Raw genomic sequence first — 18,150 nt, 5'->3', positions numbered from 1 at the left:
AGCAGCCTTACTGCAGTTAAGACATCTGTATGGCAGCATGTGTATAACAAACTCAACCAAAATTCAACTATGTGATTAAAAATGCTCACAGCTTTCCTGAGTACCCCTGCATTTTCAGTAGATTTTAAAAAGACATTCCTACAACCCATGGATTGTGCTTCTTTTCTACAAACCCTCAAGTTCTGGTATCCCAATTTTTGAGCTCAACAAGTCCACAGAAAAGATGGGGTGTGTTGGCAGGGAAATATTACATAAACAATGCATTTGATTCTGACATTGTAGGAAACAGCTGCAATAAATGCAAAACTATATTTAAAAATTTAGCTTTAGGAAATTCAAAAGCAAGAAACATTTTGAACATTGAAAGAAATGCAAAACTACAAAAAAATGAAAAGGGTTTTCAATGGTGTTAAATAAGTGTTAATTACTAGCTTGGGTAAGAGTTCTGCCCAAAATGCATAAAGCACGTGTGCACACATCAAAACACAAACATACACATATAAAGAGATTTTGCTGGCATTTATGTTTATATTCAAGACAAATAAACCCTGGAGATTTAGCACAGGCAATTACTTAGGCTGAAATCAGTATAGCAAAAATCAGAAGAGGCCCCTTTGTATCTACTGTTTATGTCTCATTTGAAGTCACACTGTATGGTTTTATATGGGTGTAGATTTCAAGTAGAAACACACAGTTTCTCCCTGTTAGCTGTACGAGATGAGAAGGGATAATCTGAGATTCTAATACCTCACTAATACAAAAGGATATCATATAGTCAACATTCATTAGAGGAAATGGTAGGTAAAAACATAATTAAGAAAGTAGGAAGTCAAGAGAATTTAAAGTTAACAAAAAGAACAAAGATAACACAAGAGAGAAAGCAGAGCACAGAACAGCTGCAGCAGAAAGGGATAGACACATTTATCTGGCAGGAAATACTGGATACCAGATCTGCAGTATTAAAGGGGAATTGTGAACATTATGGGCAAAATAAATAACTTCTCCTTTCATTCCAATTGAATTACACCATTTGGAAACCTATCCACACATAGCAACAAAAGTGCTGGAAAACAGCATCTCTCCTTTTGTTTCCTCTTAAGAAAGTTTATTTTGCAAGAGTTTTCCTATTTTTTGCTTAAACGGTATATTCAGTCGTGTAGAGGTCATTACCCAAAAGGGATAGCTTTTGGAAGAAATTTCCTGACCTTTGTTTCACAAGATAAATAGTTATCAGAGACCTTCCAAGATAAGGAGTTGACATTTCTCAATATAAAACCGTATGTGTGTCAGCTTATTCTTGATGCTTGATAAAAGTATGAAAAAAAATACTAGGAAGCAAGCTACTGCAGGCAGGAAGTGCAGCTCTCCCAGAACCTTGACTCTACACAAATGAAAGGGTTGAAAACATCCATTGTCAAATAAGTGTTAATGGAATGTCAAACTACTACATACTATAAAATATGGCACCTTCTAAATAGCTCTAGAAAATGAAAATATGGAGAATATTTTGCTTTCCTTAGATTGGACTGTACTGATTTTTGATGAAAAATTAGACAAAAATAGGTATAGTAATAATATAATTATATATATTTATAGATAAAATATATAATTCTATAATCATATCATAAAAATAAAGTAATAATAAAGACTATACACAAGATAAAGTTAGGTATAAATTAGGCACATCAGTATAATGTAAGAAAAAACGTTATTGGCTTTACATAATTTTGCAAGATCTAACCAGTTCTTTGCCATTTTGAAAATCTGGAGGTTCTTTCCAGTATTGGTTCAGTAACACCACCATTAAAATGTACATAACTGTATATTTAAATAACAGTTTACCTTTGTGGGGGAGGGACACTGGGAGACCACGATCTAGTCCGTCCTATACTATCTCCACGATGAGGGGACCCTGATCGAGAACAATGATTAGATGACATAACTTGTTCTGGCACTGATAATGTTGAACTTTGAAGATCTCTCCCATTATGCCGATAATCTAAAAAGAAATACAAATATTTAGTGAATCTGAAGTTTTACTTTTTAATTTCCTACCAGAACTGTAGTAGTGAGAAATATGATAAAAGATGGAATTTGATCAATAATGTTATCATGTCTTTTTATGTGTTCTATAATAAAACATACATATGTAAAGTTGGCTCCTGTTCTTACACTTTATTTTAGTACTGTTACAGTTCCTATAGTTATACTTTAAGAGTATAGAAATTAATTACATATGCACCAAACTGGGGATTTATAATAATAAAAATACCCAAATTTAACTTTTACTTGTGGTCAATATGATGCATTATTAATGAAACTAAGAAAACTGATTTTTTCCCTTAGAATAACAAATTAATTTTTACTTTTTTAATTAAAATTATATTGCAACTATTGTGTGTAATGTATTTCAAACAGAAATGTCCACAATTAAAAATTAATCCAAAGTTCAGTTTAAAAATTTGTGGTAGGCAGCTACTATGGAGTTTAAAAAGAGTTTGGGTTGAAGAAAGATTTGCATTTCTGAAATAATTAAAGTGATACCAGATTTCACTTGTGATTCTGAACTAAAACACAATTTTTCCTTCACAAATATACCAGCATCCTGGACCTAATCTTGAATTAGGATAATAGAAGGCATAAGTGGTCTAAGCAAAAGTCTTCCAAGTTACACTAGTTAAAAAGGCTACCAAATGGACATTTTACCCAGGTTTTTAAGAAGAATTCTTTTAAAATCTGGATTTATTAGTTCAAAATTAATTTAATTCAAAAAAGTTCAATTCAGCATCCCAGGATGCCACAATCTCTGGAAAAAAGATGCCAAATATACAGCGATTTCAAATAAGTTTCCATAAATTTTTTGAAGATCAAATTAAAATATAATGATAAGAAATTGAAGGTTTGCAATTGTTAACTTGATTGCAATGTTTTGCAGAAATAAATTTTCAGAGAGTTTCTGGTGGCTATGACAACTGATATAACTGTCTTCTTTATTCTAAAGACAGTAACCAAGTAAAGAACACTTAGAGAGATCCACCTGACACTGGAAAAATTCTGGCTCATAACACTGTTATTCTTTTCCCATGAGAATCTTCTGGGACTGTAAAATTATACTCCAAATTTTTCTTATTATTTCTTCCTGGAAAATGTTCAGTAAGGTCGTAAGCAAAACCTCATTAATTCAGTCCAATGTTCAATACTTTCAACTGAGTATTCATATTTATTGCATGGCCTTAGGACCAAGGATATATATGAAACACTCTAATTCATAAATAACTTTTTCCTCCTATGTTAAGGTGTAAACTGCTTTATGTGTATCTGGTATGTGTGTAGATAAGGGGGGAGGGGGGGAAGCACATCATCATTACATTACATTAAGATAATGATGTTGAGGATCAGATAGTCTCTTCTCACTACACAGCAATCAAATGATATGTGTAGCTTCAGCTGAGAGTCAGTAATGAACTCCAGAATTTATCCTGTGTATGAAGTACACTTCTTAGCATATGCACTGACAAGCGAAATAGTTCTGGGTGAAACCACCAAAGGAGAGACAGGGGAAATTTTATCTCTATTTGAGATTGAGGGTGTTATTCACTCACCAGTAATGTACAGAAGACAAATAAAAAAAGTTTTTGCAAGTCAGTCTGGAAATCAAGACAGTCTGCAATTCTGTAATTCTTTAACCAAAAGAAAAATAGCTGAAGTAACAGTGCTAGAAAGCCCACAGTGCAGCAGGCTCCTGGCAGGACCTGTGGGGCTGTGGAGAGAGAAGCTCACACTGCAGCAGGTTGGCTGGCAGGAATTGGGACACATGCTGGAGCAGTTCATTCCTGAAGGACTGTAACTTATGTGAGACACCCATGCTGGAGCAATTCATGAAAAACTGCAGCCCATGGGGAGGATTCACATGCCAGAATTTCATGGAGGATTGTCTCCCATGATAGGAACACCCTACTGGAGCAGAGGAACTGAGTGAGGGTCCTCCCCCTGCAGAGGATGTGTATTTGACTGGTTGCAGCCCCCATTCCCCATCCTCCTGTGTTGCTGGGGGAAAAGGTAGAATATCCGGAGGAAAGTGTTTTAAAATTGAAGGGGGGGGGAAGGGTAGTATTGTCTCATTATCCTACCCTGATTTGATTGGTAATGCACCAGATTCATTTCCTGAAGTTGTCTGTTTTGCCCATGATAGTGACTGGTGACTGATCTCTCCCTGTCCTTATCTCAGCCCACAAGTCTGTTGCACTTTTGACTCACAGTGGCTTTGGTGAGCACCTGGACTCTAGTCAGGGTCAATCCACCACACACATAAGTGAGTAGCAAGGTTTTAAGAACTTCTATATACTGAAATAAAAAACATGATTTACAGTACAAGTACACAGACAGAAATATTGCCGTATTGTCCTAATAACACCTATCTATTGATATTAAAAAGGCAGAGTTTCTTTTGTATTCTGGATACACTGGGAGAATTTGTTGCATTTGGAGATGAAAAACAATGAAGAGTAGTAATCTGAAGAAATAAGAAAATCCTTTAGAAAAAAATCAACAGTTTACATAATATTTGGCATGTACAGGCATAGAAGTACAAGGGGAAGGAGCAGTAGCATAAGGTATTCTACCTGAATGAACATAATGAAAGGCAAGGTAATCAATTAACAAAACACAAATGAAAACCTCTTTGGTCTGAAAAATTCCTAGAAGTGAGAACTAGTAAATCAACATTATTGTATTTATTAAATCTGTATGTAGGAACAAATCTGTATAAAGAAACAAATTAATTACTTTGAAACAAAAAGCCTCCTCCAGCTCTAACTTGTTATTGTAGTTGACCATTTGCACAGTATTGTTGCAAAAAAGGTTTATGACTATGTAATTAACTGCTAAGTCTAATATCGATCAAAAGTGGTGTTTACATTAAACTGGAAACAGACATGCATCGCTTTCTGGTAACTAACACCGGTTCTGTGTCCTTATGACATATCAAAAGGCAGAAACTATCAATATTCCTAGTAATTTTACATCAGCAAAACTAGACCTGTTTAGCTGTGTTCAAAGAAACAGATTAATATTTTCTATGTTTTGTTGCCAGAAAATAAACTTTGAAATTCATGACTCATTTACTCAAAACAAAAATTACTATATTTATAAACTTCTCTTTTGCCAACAGGTCACACATCGAAGAGTTGCAGTTTCAGTAGGGCAACCCACTAACATGAGATAATTCCAAAGTCATCTTTTGGTTTTCTAGAGTTAATGTAGCTGATTTAACTGCCTGTACTGTAGGTGTAATTTAACTTCAATTTCAAAAGTATTCCACAGCCTGGAAACGATGTTAGTGAAAGTAAGTAAAAGTATACTCTTATGGAAGAAAATTATGGACAGAAAAACAGGTCATAAATGCAGCTTGACCAACGAGTTGCTATTGAGCAAAGCAGATAATTATTTATAGCAGTAGTAAAAATAGGATAAACATTGGAATCTGCTTGCAGCTATAAATATTGAGTCATTACCATAGAATCAAAGGCTTAATAACTATGGCAAGCCTCTTAAATCAACATAGAGAGCACACAGAACCTGATAATCAGTATAGAGATAATCAGCAATAAACAACTTGAGCTGCAGACACCTAACGATGGGCATATGACAAAGATATCTGCAATGTCACCATCTTCTTTTCATGGGAAGTTTTAATTAAAAACCAATACACATCCAAAGAGGGATATTACAAGGCACATTTCATACAGCATCTTTGGACCTGAAGTTTTAATTTTATCTGTTTTAAGAGAGACTATTAATATATTTGTCTTAAAGTATTTATCCACACAGTATGGCTTTACTATGCCAATATTATGCTCTGAGGGGTACACATTCAGTAAATATTGATATTAATGAATTCTTACCAAATTTTTCAATTTTCAGGCACGAAATTGAAGACAATGACAAACTTCCAAATATGAAGTTCACATCAACAGCCCTAAAATAACGCTAAAAAAATTAACTAAAGAGTAAAAATGAAGTTCTTAATTTAGATGCCTCGCTGCTTTGTTGACTTGAAAGAAACTCTTTGTATGAAAATTGTTCTAGAAAGACAATACTAGAATTGTTGTTCATCACAGACAACACAATTGACTTGTTTCTGACACTGATGCTAAGTGGCATTTTCTCCACTTTAACATCTGTACTTGACTGAGGCATCAAGCTTTCTCTATATCAGATATTTAACTTTTTAGCACTCACTGTGGTTGGGTTTAGAACTAATTAAAAGTAATTATATAATCATATTACCAGAAATTATTTAACACACCAAGATTTCACACATGGACACTTTGGAGAGAGTTGAGTTCTTTTATATAAATGTACTCAGCTTCTATGGTGATTTGAACATCTAAATGAAGAATTTGGATGTCCTCTAAAACAAGTACTGACAGTAACTGATAAAATAAATTGAATTATTAATATTTGAATAGTCTATAAGTTGAAGATACATTATTCATTGGTTTTGGGAAATTTTTTTGCATCATAATATTATTCTATAAATGTTGGAAGAATGAATGTGCAGTGAAAGGAACAAGTAAATATTACAGTAGGAACAGCTGGTTACTTGCTGCATAGTTACTCTATTTCTTAGAGGTATTTTTAGCTCTACAGCACTATGAGCCCATCACACTTCAGACAATTCTTTTGATCGTGAAGGTATATGGAAGAGCATTCCCACATAGTAAGAAACCAGAGCTTGCTGAGTTATCAGTCCTGTCCCTGCACCCAGTAAGACTTGCAAAGGCTGGGGAAAAATGAAACCAAACTACTAATTACTATATAGATGTTTCTTCTTAGTTAAGTACTCATCCATGTATATTTTCACCTGTCCAGCAAGTCCCCCATACTAGCCCCCTCTTCACACTGTTGATTGCAACTTATCAGTCTTTTTGTGCAGCATTTCCTTCTCAGAAGTGCTCATCACCACAGTTTAATTTACCCCAGCTAGGCTTGTTTTTATGTGAGAAGTGTCCCTCAAGAGCATCTCTGATAGAAATGCAACTTCATTGCAGATTTCCATTGCCAATTATGTGCCTTTGTTGCTCCGTAGGCATTAGGACTGTGATAGAATAAGAACTAATGTGCTCAGCTCATATTTGCATAACTTCGCTTAAAGAGAATGCCACTGATAATTACTAATAATCCAAAAATAAAGCTTCTATTAAATTACGCATTTACTTTCAAAGTGAAGTGATATAGTTTATATTTAAAAATCGTTTAAAACTAGTTTTAACTAGTTAAAAAAAAAAACTGAGAGAATTTAGATGTTTGAAGAGAAAGATGATTTGACAGCTGAGGAAATGATACTACCGATTTTTTTTAATAGTAAAAATATTAAGTTAAAAATTCAAATAATAAGAGAACAAACACGTAAAAATAAAAAGTATACATTAAGAAATGAATCTAAAAATGTTAGGAAAAGCTTGAACATATACCTTTCATAGCATAATTTTTGCATAGTAAAGCCATACTGTGTGGATAAATAAAGTCAAGTATATTAATAGTCTTCCTTAAAACAGATAAAATTAAAACTTCAGGTCTGAATTATAAAAATGTGTAAACAACTCTAGGCATAAAGTTGCAAAAAATGTGTAAATATTTTGTTTGAAAGTTAGGAAAATGATTAGAGATCTATTGACCTAAGGGTTCAGCCATTTTAACATGGCTTGAATTTCACTTCCAGTTTGAGGGGGATTTCTGAGACACATGTTTTTAACTCAAGGGAGAACCCAGAAAGAACAGATTTTAGAGCAGGGCATTGGGTATCAACATATAATAGAAGAAAAAGCTTGTGAGTATTTATGTCTGTAGTTACCGGGCTCTTGGGTCACTACAGGCTCCCATTTAAGGCTAGCTAGTGATCTACAATGAAATCTGTATTTTAGTAGGGATAGATGTCACCCCACTCTATGTGCTAATGCTGTGCCTTTCTATAGGCAGTTGATTCCAAGCTATAACCAAAGTGTTTGTGTGTTCTGTATCTGCTTTGACAAGCAATCATCAACAAGACTCAAGTATAAAAATTCAGCTCACACTATCAGCAAGTAGAGAAAAGTACTTTTATTTCCTCTGCAGGGAGGGCTGCAACATGACAGTGAAAGAATTCTTTTGAATAAAAGGACTCTTCAGGTGGTTTTGAGAAGTGCAGCAAAAACGGATAACTGCTTTTCATTCTTCTTCAAACACAGAAACAGTTTTGTAAGTTCAATAATAATTTCTTTACTGATTGTTACTGGGCTTTTTTCTAATTTACTTGGTTCTAAATATCCTCTGAATAAATATCTTATTTGTATTCTTATTTGCTCCTGAAACATACTGCTATCTTTTGCATAATGATAACAACTTATCGCTATAAATGTTTTGGTAAAACTCTTCTCTAGAGACTTGCAATGCAGTTTATACAAAATTCACTGCCTTACATCCTTCCACAATCCATCTGTTGAAACATCTCGGATTAATAGTGTTTCATAATACGCTGTAATTCAGATAAGATATTGGTGTAGAACAAAATTTTAAAAATTAATATCTCACTTGGTATTTTAGTCTTACAAGAATGATGAGAATTTTATGATTAAATGGTCTTGACAATACATGTCTCTGTTCATAAAGTCAGACTCAGTAGGCTGTCTGTACTCAGTAGGTTACAGCAGGTTCAACATAAAACTATGAAGTATCTGGGAAGAAAACTATTTAGAAATTATAGTCTGTATCCACTGAACTTGTTAACTATAATGTCCATTCAATTTTGGACACTAGAAAGAAGAAAAGAAAAAAAAAACAACACACACTCAAAAAGCCACCCTGGTTTTTTCCTGAATTGTATTTAGTGTTGTAATTAAAATAATGTTTTGTAAAGTGCTCAGGAATTTTTCAAAAATCAATATAAAAGTACTGTATTGCTTTTATCAATAAGCACATAAGAGCATCCTAAAAGGCATGTGGAAATGCTGATGTACACCCACACAGAGCTGCTGGTGCCAGACAAGTTTGAGGGCCAAAGTTTATCATTCAGGACACCAAAATGAATGCTTTAGATGGTTGGACAGTTATGCATAAGCAATCTAAAGACAAACACAGAACTGCTAATGATGTTCCTTCTGTTATCCTGTGCTAAGATTAAATCCAGCGAAGACGAAATATAATAGATCTGTTCTAGCGTTTCTAATCCTATGATGAAGGTATATGATATTTGAAGAGAGTTCTTTTAAAATCTTCTAAAAATTTGTTTTTAAATACATAATATCTTATAATTCTTTGTGACAGTTGCTGGTGTAGAATACACATGTAGCCGGAGAAAAAGATGTAGAAGTTTTTCAATCTATTTATCATTGTTTCCTTAAAAGCCTTTTTTGTTGACAGAAACAACAGATTGATATTTATTACATTTTTCTAAGCAGGCTGATCCAAGCCACAAGAAGTGATAACTTTTGCAAATAATTTTTCCAAGAGATGATTAAACATCAAAATGGTTTGAGTTGGAAGGGAACTTTAAAGGACATCTAGTCTACCATTACGAATAAAAGTAAATTAAAGAGGAGCCAAAACAGAATTCCTGTTCTTCCTTAAGATTTCTGGAGTTAAGTTCACTGGTGCGATATTTGGAATACACATTAATTTTACAGAAAGGATCACTGAGAGTACTCAACAGTTGTTAGCAAACGTATTTCATGTAATACAGTATTTATACGGCAGACAGAAAAAGAGCAAAGTGAAGTGTCATGTTAAATAAGACCTGAAAATACAAAGTGAAAGAAATGGGGTAAATAAGAAAGAAAGAAAACAAAGAGAGACAAATGGCTTCATGCAAGAAGGAACATATTTAAACCAAGATTGTGATGAGTCTGCAAATGAATAGGGAACCCTTAAACGAGAGAGGGATGATATGAGAGTGGATGATAAGACAAGGATAAACCAAAAGACTTGCAAACATAGAGACAGCAGCACAAAAAAAGAAAGACAATAAATTAATATTTCAAAACCAAAAGATCTTCAGACTTTCCTACCACACAGACAGGCTGAATTAAAATGCAACTAAGGTGAAGAATTGTCAGCAAAAATTCAAAAGCTAAAAGATCCTAAAGGTACATCAGAAACTCAGGGAAGGGAAGTAGACTTATTCACTGAACTGTAAAGACCATAATTTTACAAGCTGTCAAAATATGAGTTTATCAAATCATAAAATTGTAAATCTAGATGTTTCATAAGAATCTCTCTGATGTTCAAGTACCTGGCAAAACTTCTGCAAAACTCAGTACATTTCTCCAGGACAAGAAAAAGATACCAGCTTCAAAATGATGCCACAGTAGACACTCTAGAAATACATCCACCCATCCCCCCTTTTCCATTACCTTTATTATTACGCTCCAAAGTTAAGTTGATACATTTCTAGTTCAACTCACCAACAGCAATATGAGAGCCCTTATTTTTGGGAGGATAGGCAATCTGAAAGACTTAGTGACTATTAATCAAATGAACATTTCTAGGTATTTAATAAAAACACTACTTTTATGCTATTTTTATAATTTCATAAAAGCAACAAGGAAATTCACACTGATTTTTTCCTCTCTGTAAGTAATTTTTGAGGTTAATATGCATTACTCATAATACTTATTTTTGTCTCTTGAAAAAGTATATGTTTAGGTCCCACTTATTATTCACCAGAAAAACATAAAATTCATAATAAATTGTGAATAAGTTATATTTCTACTGAACGTAGACATGTAAATTTAGACAATACCTGAAACAACACCAATTCCATCATCACAGTCATAATCAGAGACTTCACTGTCGCTGATTCTTTTGGATCCTGGGAAAAAAAAAATGTATCATTTGTCTTCCTGTACATTAAAACTTTCCTCAGACAATGACACATAAATAAATGTACAGATTTCATCCTAGAGAAAGAAGCATTAATATCAGCATATAAGGTTAATTATTCATGTTATATTATTGCTAATGTATTAGTTTGTACCAACTATTTTCAGCTAAATCTTTAATGCAATATAAAATAAAATGCTGAAATACATCTTCACAACATTGCTTTTATCAAATATTTTCATGTACTTCATGTCTATATGTATTAATTCCATATAGAAACTGGATTCACACTGTTCATCTTTCAAGTTGCCATGTAACGGCACCATCCCTCTCCAAAGTCTCTGAATGACAGAAAAATTATTAACAGTAATAATATTAAATGGATGTAGGATTTTCTTTGAGGTCTTAGCAAGGATTATCAGGAGAACAGGCAGCTTCACACATATAGTGTGTCATGAAAAACAAACAAACTGTTAAATGCTCTGTAAGCATACACCTGCCAAAATAGCTAGAGCTTGGCTGGAGAAAGTAGATTCCATAAACACAATCAGAGCCAAAATGTAGGGAGAGTATATACATCAGTTTGCGTTTACCTTCATTCTACTTCAGTCTTCTGTGGCATCTTTTAAACAGCATTTGATTGCTGAGATCAGAGTTAAGCACTGGCATGTGAATTCTAATTCTAATTATTCCTTTACTTGTTTTAAATGTGAAAAACCCCTGTTCACCAAAATGGTGTGCCTATTCTAATTTTCTGGCCATCTAAAAATAGGTAACTAGAAGGTTAGACTAGGAGGTAGAAACTTTAATTGTCAACACAATTTCAATTATGTGCAAGATTTTTTTTTATACCTGACACAGCACAATTTATTCTGAAACCCACACATAAATACAAGTAAAAACTGGGAATAAACCTGAAGAAACCCAGGACAAAGCAGTACCAATGCTCTGTCTGGGTGAGTGGCACAGAAGGGTCTGTATTCTCCTTTTCCCAATAGAAAACTGGAAGAACAAGCGCTAAGAGGACTTTTGACAAAAATAAAAAGTTTTCATTTCAATGAAATGTTAGAAATTATTTTAATTAGGAGAACTGCTGTCTTTTGTCAGACTGTCTAACATTTGTCTGCCCATCAGGGGATAGTGGAAGGTCCTTCTTTAGCGGAAAGAGTGTGCTTGCAAGATCTGTATGAAAAAACATTTCTGTGTTGCACCCTTCTAGATTTCATCAGGCAGGGGTCCTGGCAACTGAGACTTCTCCTAAGATTTTTACCATAAGTAAGTAATCAACTCATTCTCCACAAATTCATATAATTTCAATTCACAGTATTCTCTTGGCCCTTGTAATATGCTATGTCAATGAATTCTGCAGTTCAATTATGCATTGTGTGAAATCAACTTTCCTATATTTTATTTCTATTAGATTATTTCAGACAATGCTCTCCAAGCCTTTGTATTCTGAAAACTTGAATCAGCATTCTGTATTCTTCTATAGTCATCTTGTTTGGGTTTTTTTTGAGCTGAAAAAACATTGTTTTGTTCCTTTGCATACTCACACAATTCCATATTTGTGATTGTTCCTGCTGTATTTGTTTATATGTTTTCTAGTTCCTCTGTGCCCCTTATGAGAACTCAGAAGTGATTTCAGCAATTAAGATGTGGGTGTACGAATTTATAAACTAGACTGCAGACTCTTTCTTTGGGGGAAAAATTTCTCAGCTTAAAAATTATTCATCTAAAAAATGGTATAAGTGTGATATGCGCTAATTCTTAGAAAACAATCTTGTCTGCCAATACATTATGCAATTTCAGTACAAAAATGTTAATTGTGGTTATACAATTGCAGTAAAGGTTGGTGCTTTCCTCACAGGAAATTAATATAACTACTGGGAAAGTCATGCAATTCTCATATGGTAGAATTATTAGATCAGTTTATTAAAAAAATTTAGAAATAGCCATGCTACAGTGGGTGGGGGACAGGTGTCTTTGAGTTAAGAAATAACAGAAAGTAAAGTCTCTCTGTAAAAAAATAATAAGAAAGTGATGACCATTAGCCCTCAAGGAAACCTAGAAGATAAGGGCAGGAGTAAAGGAAAACATTTTGACCTCCTCTGATTATTTTCTTAATTAGAGTATTACAGAGGCCCAATAAAAATCTTTCTTTCTTCCCTAAGAAAGTAACCATTCCACCTGTGATGCTGTTCCTGCTGCCATTTTCAGCAAAGCCTTCTACTTGTGTGCTGATATACACGCCAGTGAGCAAGCAGGATTAGTCTCCATTTTCCTTAGCCACTTATTCAAAACCAGGTCATTAAAGAAGGACAATATTTGTGACCAAACACTAAGCAAAAGATCCCTACTGGCTGGCTGGGATTTGGCTGGAGTCTGAAAGGCAGAAGCCCCCAAAGTGAGTGCTAAGCAGTGTGATTTTGTCCTCTGGAAACCCTGACACGGCTCTGGCAGCAGATCTGTGGCTGCTGTGCAGAGATGCCAGCAACATCACTCAGGTTCCATCAGAGAGAAGATTGTGGAATCTGAAGCTGAGGGAAACTGAATAGTTTGCTGATGCTCATCACATGGATGCTTGGAAAGGTTTATATCACGAAAGATGTAAAAAGGCTGAATCAACTATGATTTCAATGGATATCATTTACTCATCATCTAATTCATTCTTATGAATGAATCTAATTAATTACAACTGAGTTTGCTTTTCATTTATGTTTGTATTTACAGCTAAGTACATCTGCTTAAACATATTTTTAGAATATTCTGTATTCTGGAGGAAAGATTTGCATTTTGAGGATGAAAATAGTCAGCTGTTGTCACAGTGGGCTATAGACTTCCCAGCTGTGTAGCTAAAATTATGTTGTTGTAGTCACAGGATACATCTGGCAGAAAAGAGAGATTAAGAAGCTTCAACAGACCATGGGCATAACAGACAGGGCTTTCTTTCTCTCTCTCTCTCTGTCTCCTCAAATGAGATCCATCTGCTCCAGAATCTCCTAATACTCAGCTCTAAATAATCTTCCAGGATCTAGAGACTCTTCTCTCTTTTTAAGTACAGACTTCTATCTTTATTCCCATCCAAGCTTCAGGGAAGAGCTGGGGCATGGGGAAAGTGAATGGCCCAGGACTGAGATGTGCCCAAAGGATGGGACTAGAGAAAGAATAAAAACAGGGGAAGAATCAAATTTTAGAGCTCTCCCAAATCTTATTTTTTACTGCAAAGAGGAGACACTCTAGCAATAGCTGACATTACTTAAATATGAAAACTTCATCTGTAAGATGATATATGAAGCTCGATCAGATCATCTATCTCCCCAAGCTACTTTACCCAACTCTAACTACTAGGATATAAACCAACTGAAAAATAATAATCATGTTTAAGTAATATTTCCCATTTATTTACAAATGTAAATTTAAATGATGGTAAAGAAGTCAGAGGAAAGTCAAAGCAGAATCAATTACTTGGTTTTATCATTGATGTTTTCAGAAAGGACAGAGGAAGGAAAGCATGTCAATTAAACATGTAATGTCAAGAACTACTGCCTGGAATATATAACTTCTGCAAAGGAATCAGATTACATTTATTTAAAACATCTTCCATTAACTTCAGAAATGGAACAAACTGGAAAGGGCAGAGGTCAGAATCTTTTACTGAACCAAGGATTTGAAATGCCCATATAATTGCTGGTAGTTTAGTTTAATATTTCTTCTAACTTCTGCAAAAGTAATTTCATCTGCTGTGTATTAATTTTAGAAGGTAATTTTCTTTTTAACATATTGACAATGTAAATTTGAAGATCAAGGCATCAGTCCCACCTTAGCCACATCTTTTCAAAACAGTACTTTATTATCTAAGCAATTTGAATCACTGATCATAAAAATAAGAAAGAGCAATTCATATTTTATCTGGGAAAAGTGACAATGAAGCCTCTCACAAATTAATCCAAATTAATATAGAGAATTAAACACTTATTTAGTATTTTAGTGTATATCTTAAACTGTTTGACATATATATTATAAAATAGGGTATTTAAATCCATTCAAACATAAAGTCAAAGTTCAGTAAAAAGCTTAAGCATGTAACACTCAGCACACTGGATGCATCAAATAAATGCATGGATGCCAATGTTTTGCATATAATTAACTTTTTCTTTGATGGACTTCAAACATGAGAAATGGCATTAATCAAGTCTCACTGCCATTCTACTGGTATTTAGCTTATTAATGAAACTGTATTAGAGGTATTATTACCCTTTTGTCTGATAGCTGGGCGGCAACAGGTGGTAAATACGGACTTCTGAACTCCTTCCACCAGGATTAACAGTTATTACAGTTATGGACTGAAGGCAAAATAGACCCCATGCTCTATGATTAGCTACTGTAACCCTCATAAAAATACCTTAATTCAGCATAACCCTAGGCCCAGTGACATCAAAAGATATATTCCTATTCACTTTAGGAGGTTTGGGTTTAATACCCTTAAACTATCCATAAAATTTTTCCAGGGACAATGGAAAACCAACTCATCAGACCCTGACAACATTAAGGATCCTCCTGCCCTTCCACATCTACCTACTCCTTCCCTACGATGCTGCTCATGCCACCAGCCCCCCCAGCACAACTCTGCAAGAACATGAACACAGTGGGACTGGAAGTTTACAGCTCTTTCACTGTAGCTTCCATTGCAGGACTGGGGAAAAACCCCACCACCTAAAACCCATTAGGAGCATTATTTTCAATTTCCATTTAGCAAGTACTTTCTGTTTCAGTTTTTACTATTTTCCTATTTACATTTTTACTTTCTAGTAGGCAGAGAAAGGATTTATAATATAGTAGTTTCTTAGTATAAAAACATTTCTATTTTTCATCTTCATGGCTAGCAATAATATAAATAAAACAACCAGGTGTTTCTTTCAATTTTATGAATTAAACCCTTTTTTTTTTTTTTGTTAACTTTTCATGGGCTGCAGTGTTGGTGGCCATGAAAGCATTAACAACTTCTGAATAAGAATAATATGGAAATAATTGAAACAATGTTTAGAGAATATTCTTTTAATTTCCCAAGCCTGTCAGTGTTTAATAGGAATTTGAACAATGCCTTTAATGACATGCTTTAACATATGGTCAGCACTGGAGTGGTCAGGTAGCTGAACTAGACGATAATTGTAGGCCCCCGCCAGTGGAAATATTCTATTCCATTTCATCAGAATCACATTTATATCCATAACGACATTCTAAATTGTTGGAGCTCTTCCAGATGAATGAAACAATATGCAAACAAATATTTTCTTGCAAAGCAACCAAAATCTGTGGAGCGCTCCAAAATACTCTCTGCCTTCTACATGACAACTAAAGTTGGCAGAGTTTTGCTTCACTCTACTGTTAGTATACAGAGGTAATAATGCAAGATATAATACCTTCTGTACTTCATGTATTTCCCAATGATATTTCTGTTATAGACCTCAAGAGAAGACCAATGCATAAGGTTCAAAAACCTACTAAAATCCATATGACCAACCAATATAGAATGGGCTAGTTCAGGAGATAGAATAAGAAATAAAATTAAGGTTACTCAGCTTAAATACAGAACAAAGTGCCAGATTTATGGCTCAGGAATTCTCTAATTTTTCTTGTGGAGGAAAAAAGCTCAAAACTAAAAAGAAGAAAGCAGACAGAGCTCCCAAGCTGTAGATCCTGTCCCTTACAGTGCAGGAAGCTCTTTTTCGAGGTTTTATAGACTTCTTGAGAGAACAAAGGGTAGTGAAGCATGCTCATAGTTCCTTCCCTGAAGCTCACACAAGGCCTTCACAACCACTTAAAGTCCCTTAGCATTGCTTGTAATTGTTCTGTGTACAAAGCTGACATATAAGCAAACCCAAAATCAGTCTCACAACTGTCTTAAGAATTTGCTGTCTGATATTCATCCAGTCTGTGCCTGAGGGTTCTTCGTGTGAGATAATTTCTAATGCAGTCCTGCTGTCTCCACATGAATATGTCACTTTATCCTCCTGCATGTAACAGTGGGTTTTGGACTTTTTTACCAATTTCATCTACATTGACAGACAAATCCTACCAAGTTTCTACAGATCTTTGAAAATGGTTACTGGATAGAAGAGAGAGATACAAATTAGAACTTAATTTAAAAGAAACAATATCGAGCTAAAATTTGTTTCTAATCCACATGTGCACAAGTCCACAGATGCCACAGCAAACTTGGTCTCTTCCCATGTGAAGATATTGTAAAAAAATAAGAAGAATGTGGGATAATTTCAGGAGAGAATGAAATAGAAGAAATAGGAGAGATTGACATTAGATGTAATGGAAACCAGATTTTGTTAGTACTATTCTGAAGAAAGCATTACTCTGTGGGGTTTTTGTTTCTTTCCACCATAATATGAATCCATTTTCATAACAACGTGTGTTTCACTTTTTCAACATAACTAAAAGATAATTAGTTGAACCCATTCACAAAGAGATTCCAATAATTAAAACTTCCAGAACTGCAAAAAGTCCCACATGAAATGCACTACAAAATTTAAGTTTGTGAAAACTGCACATTATTAATTTACTTATATTTAATTAAGGCAAACTTCTCAGCTGGATTTGTAATGGGGAATTTAAAGCACTATTAAATTATAGAAAATTCATATCAGCGTAAAGACTGATTTTGCCAGTTCTTAACTTACCCCATGTCTGCATTCTAAAAATACTTACACTAGTTCTCAAGCAGCTGTAATATAACAGTGTTCCTTTTAATGTAGCTTAAGCAAAATAGCATTTTCCTAATATAGCTAATAAAGCTCACTAAAGTTTTCCTACCATAGCTGTATCTAAAATAAAGGGAAGCAAAGCAAGTATGGTGTTACAATACTGCTCCAATACCAATACTGAAATGTTAAGAATAGAGAAAGAAAGCCAACAAAAGACCTATTACTGAAAAGCAGACAAGAAAAGCCAAGGAACTTTTAAGCAATTTAGCATGTGCACAAAAGGCAGCAAAAGCACACCAATAAAATTATATTTTGCACGCATATGGAAGCAATAAGCATTTCTGGCATGCTGAAAATTTACCTGAGTTATATGAATATAAGCCTTTATCTGGAAAACAAATATTGAAATGAAGTAGCGTCAGGGAAAAATACATGAATCAGTACATGTAACAGGGATGATTAGAACCTTAAACTTCATTATAATTGCTGCCAGATGCTGAAAATTTTGATATTTAGGCCACATTCCTTCAAAATAATAAAACTCAAGCATCCAAGAGAAATTAAACCACAAAAATGTCAA

At 34.2% G+C, this 18,150-nt stretch overlaps 1 protein-coding gene across 50 annotated transcripts in view; it reads right to left on the bottom strand.

The window, feature by feature from the left end:
• The window catches only part of RIMS2 (regulating synaptic membrane exocytosis 2), a 449,434-nt gene that overhangs the window by 159,139 nt on the left and 272,145 nt on the right, over window positions 1–18,150 (bottom strand). For 25 of the 50 annotated variants that reach the window (XM_027883432.1, XM_027883439.1, XM_027883483.1 and 22 more), the window contains 2 exons: window positions 10,778–10,846; window positions 1,843–1,999 (listed from right to left, as the gene is read on the bottom strand). In XM_027883432.1, coding sequence (XP_027739233.1) covers window positions 1,843–1,999; window positions 10,778–10,846 — 226 coding nt within the window. Of the gene's footprint in view, window positions 1–1,842; window positions 2,000–10,777; window positions 10,847–17,931; window positions 17,959–18,150 lie in introns of all 50 variants that reach the window. The other 25 variants (XM_027883430.1, XM_027883435.1, XM_027883443.1 and 22 more) reach the window with 3 other exon arrangements.

The sequence above is a fragment of the Empidonax traillii genome, unplaced genomic scaffold, assembly GCF_003031625.1.
Source record: "Empidonax traillii isolate 1590-97213 ecotype Southwest subspecies unplaced genomic scaffold, ASM303162v1 scaffold126:size1624879, whole genome shotgun sequence".
Lineage (NCBI taxonomy): Eukaryota > Metazoa > Chordata > Aves > Passeriformes > Tyrannidae > Empidonax > Empidonax traillii.
This window is presented reverse-complemented; position numbering and strand designations above follow the sequence as displayed.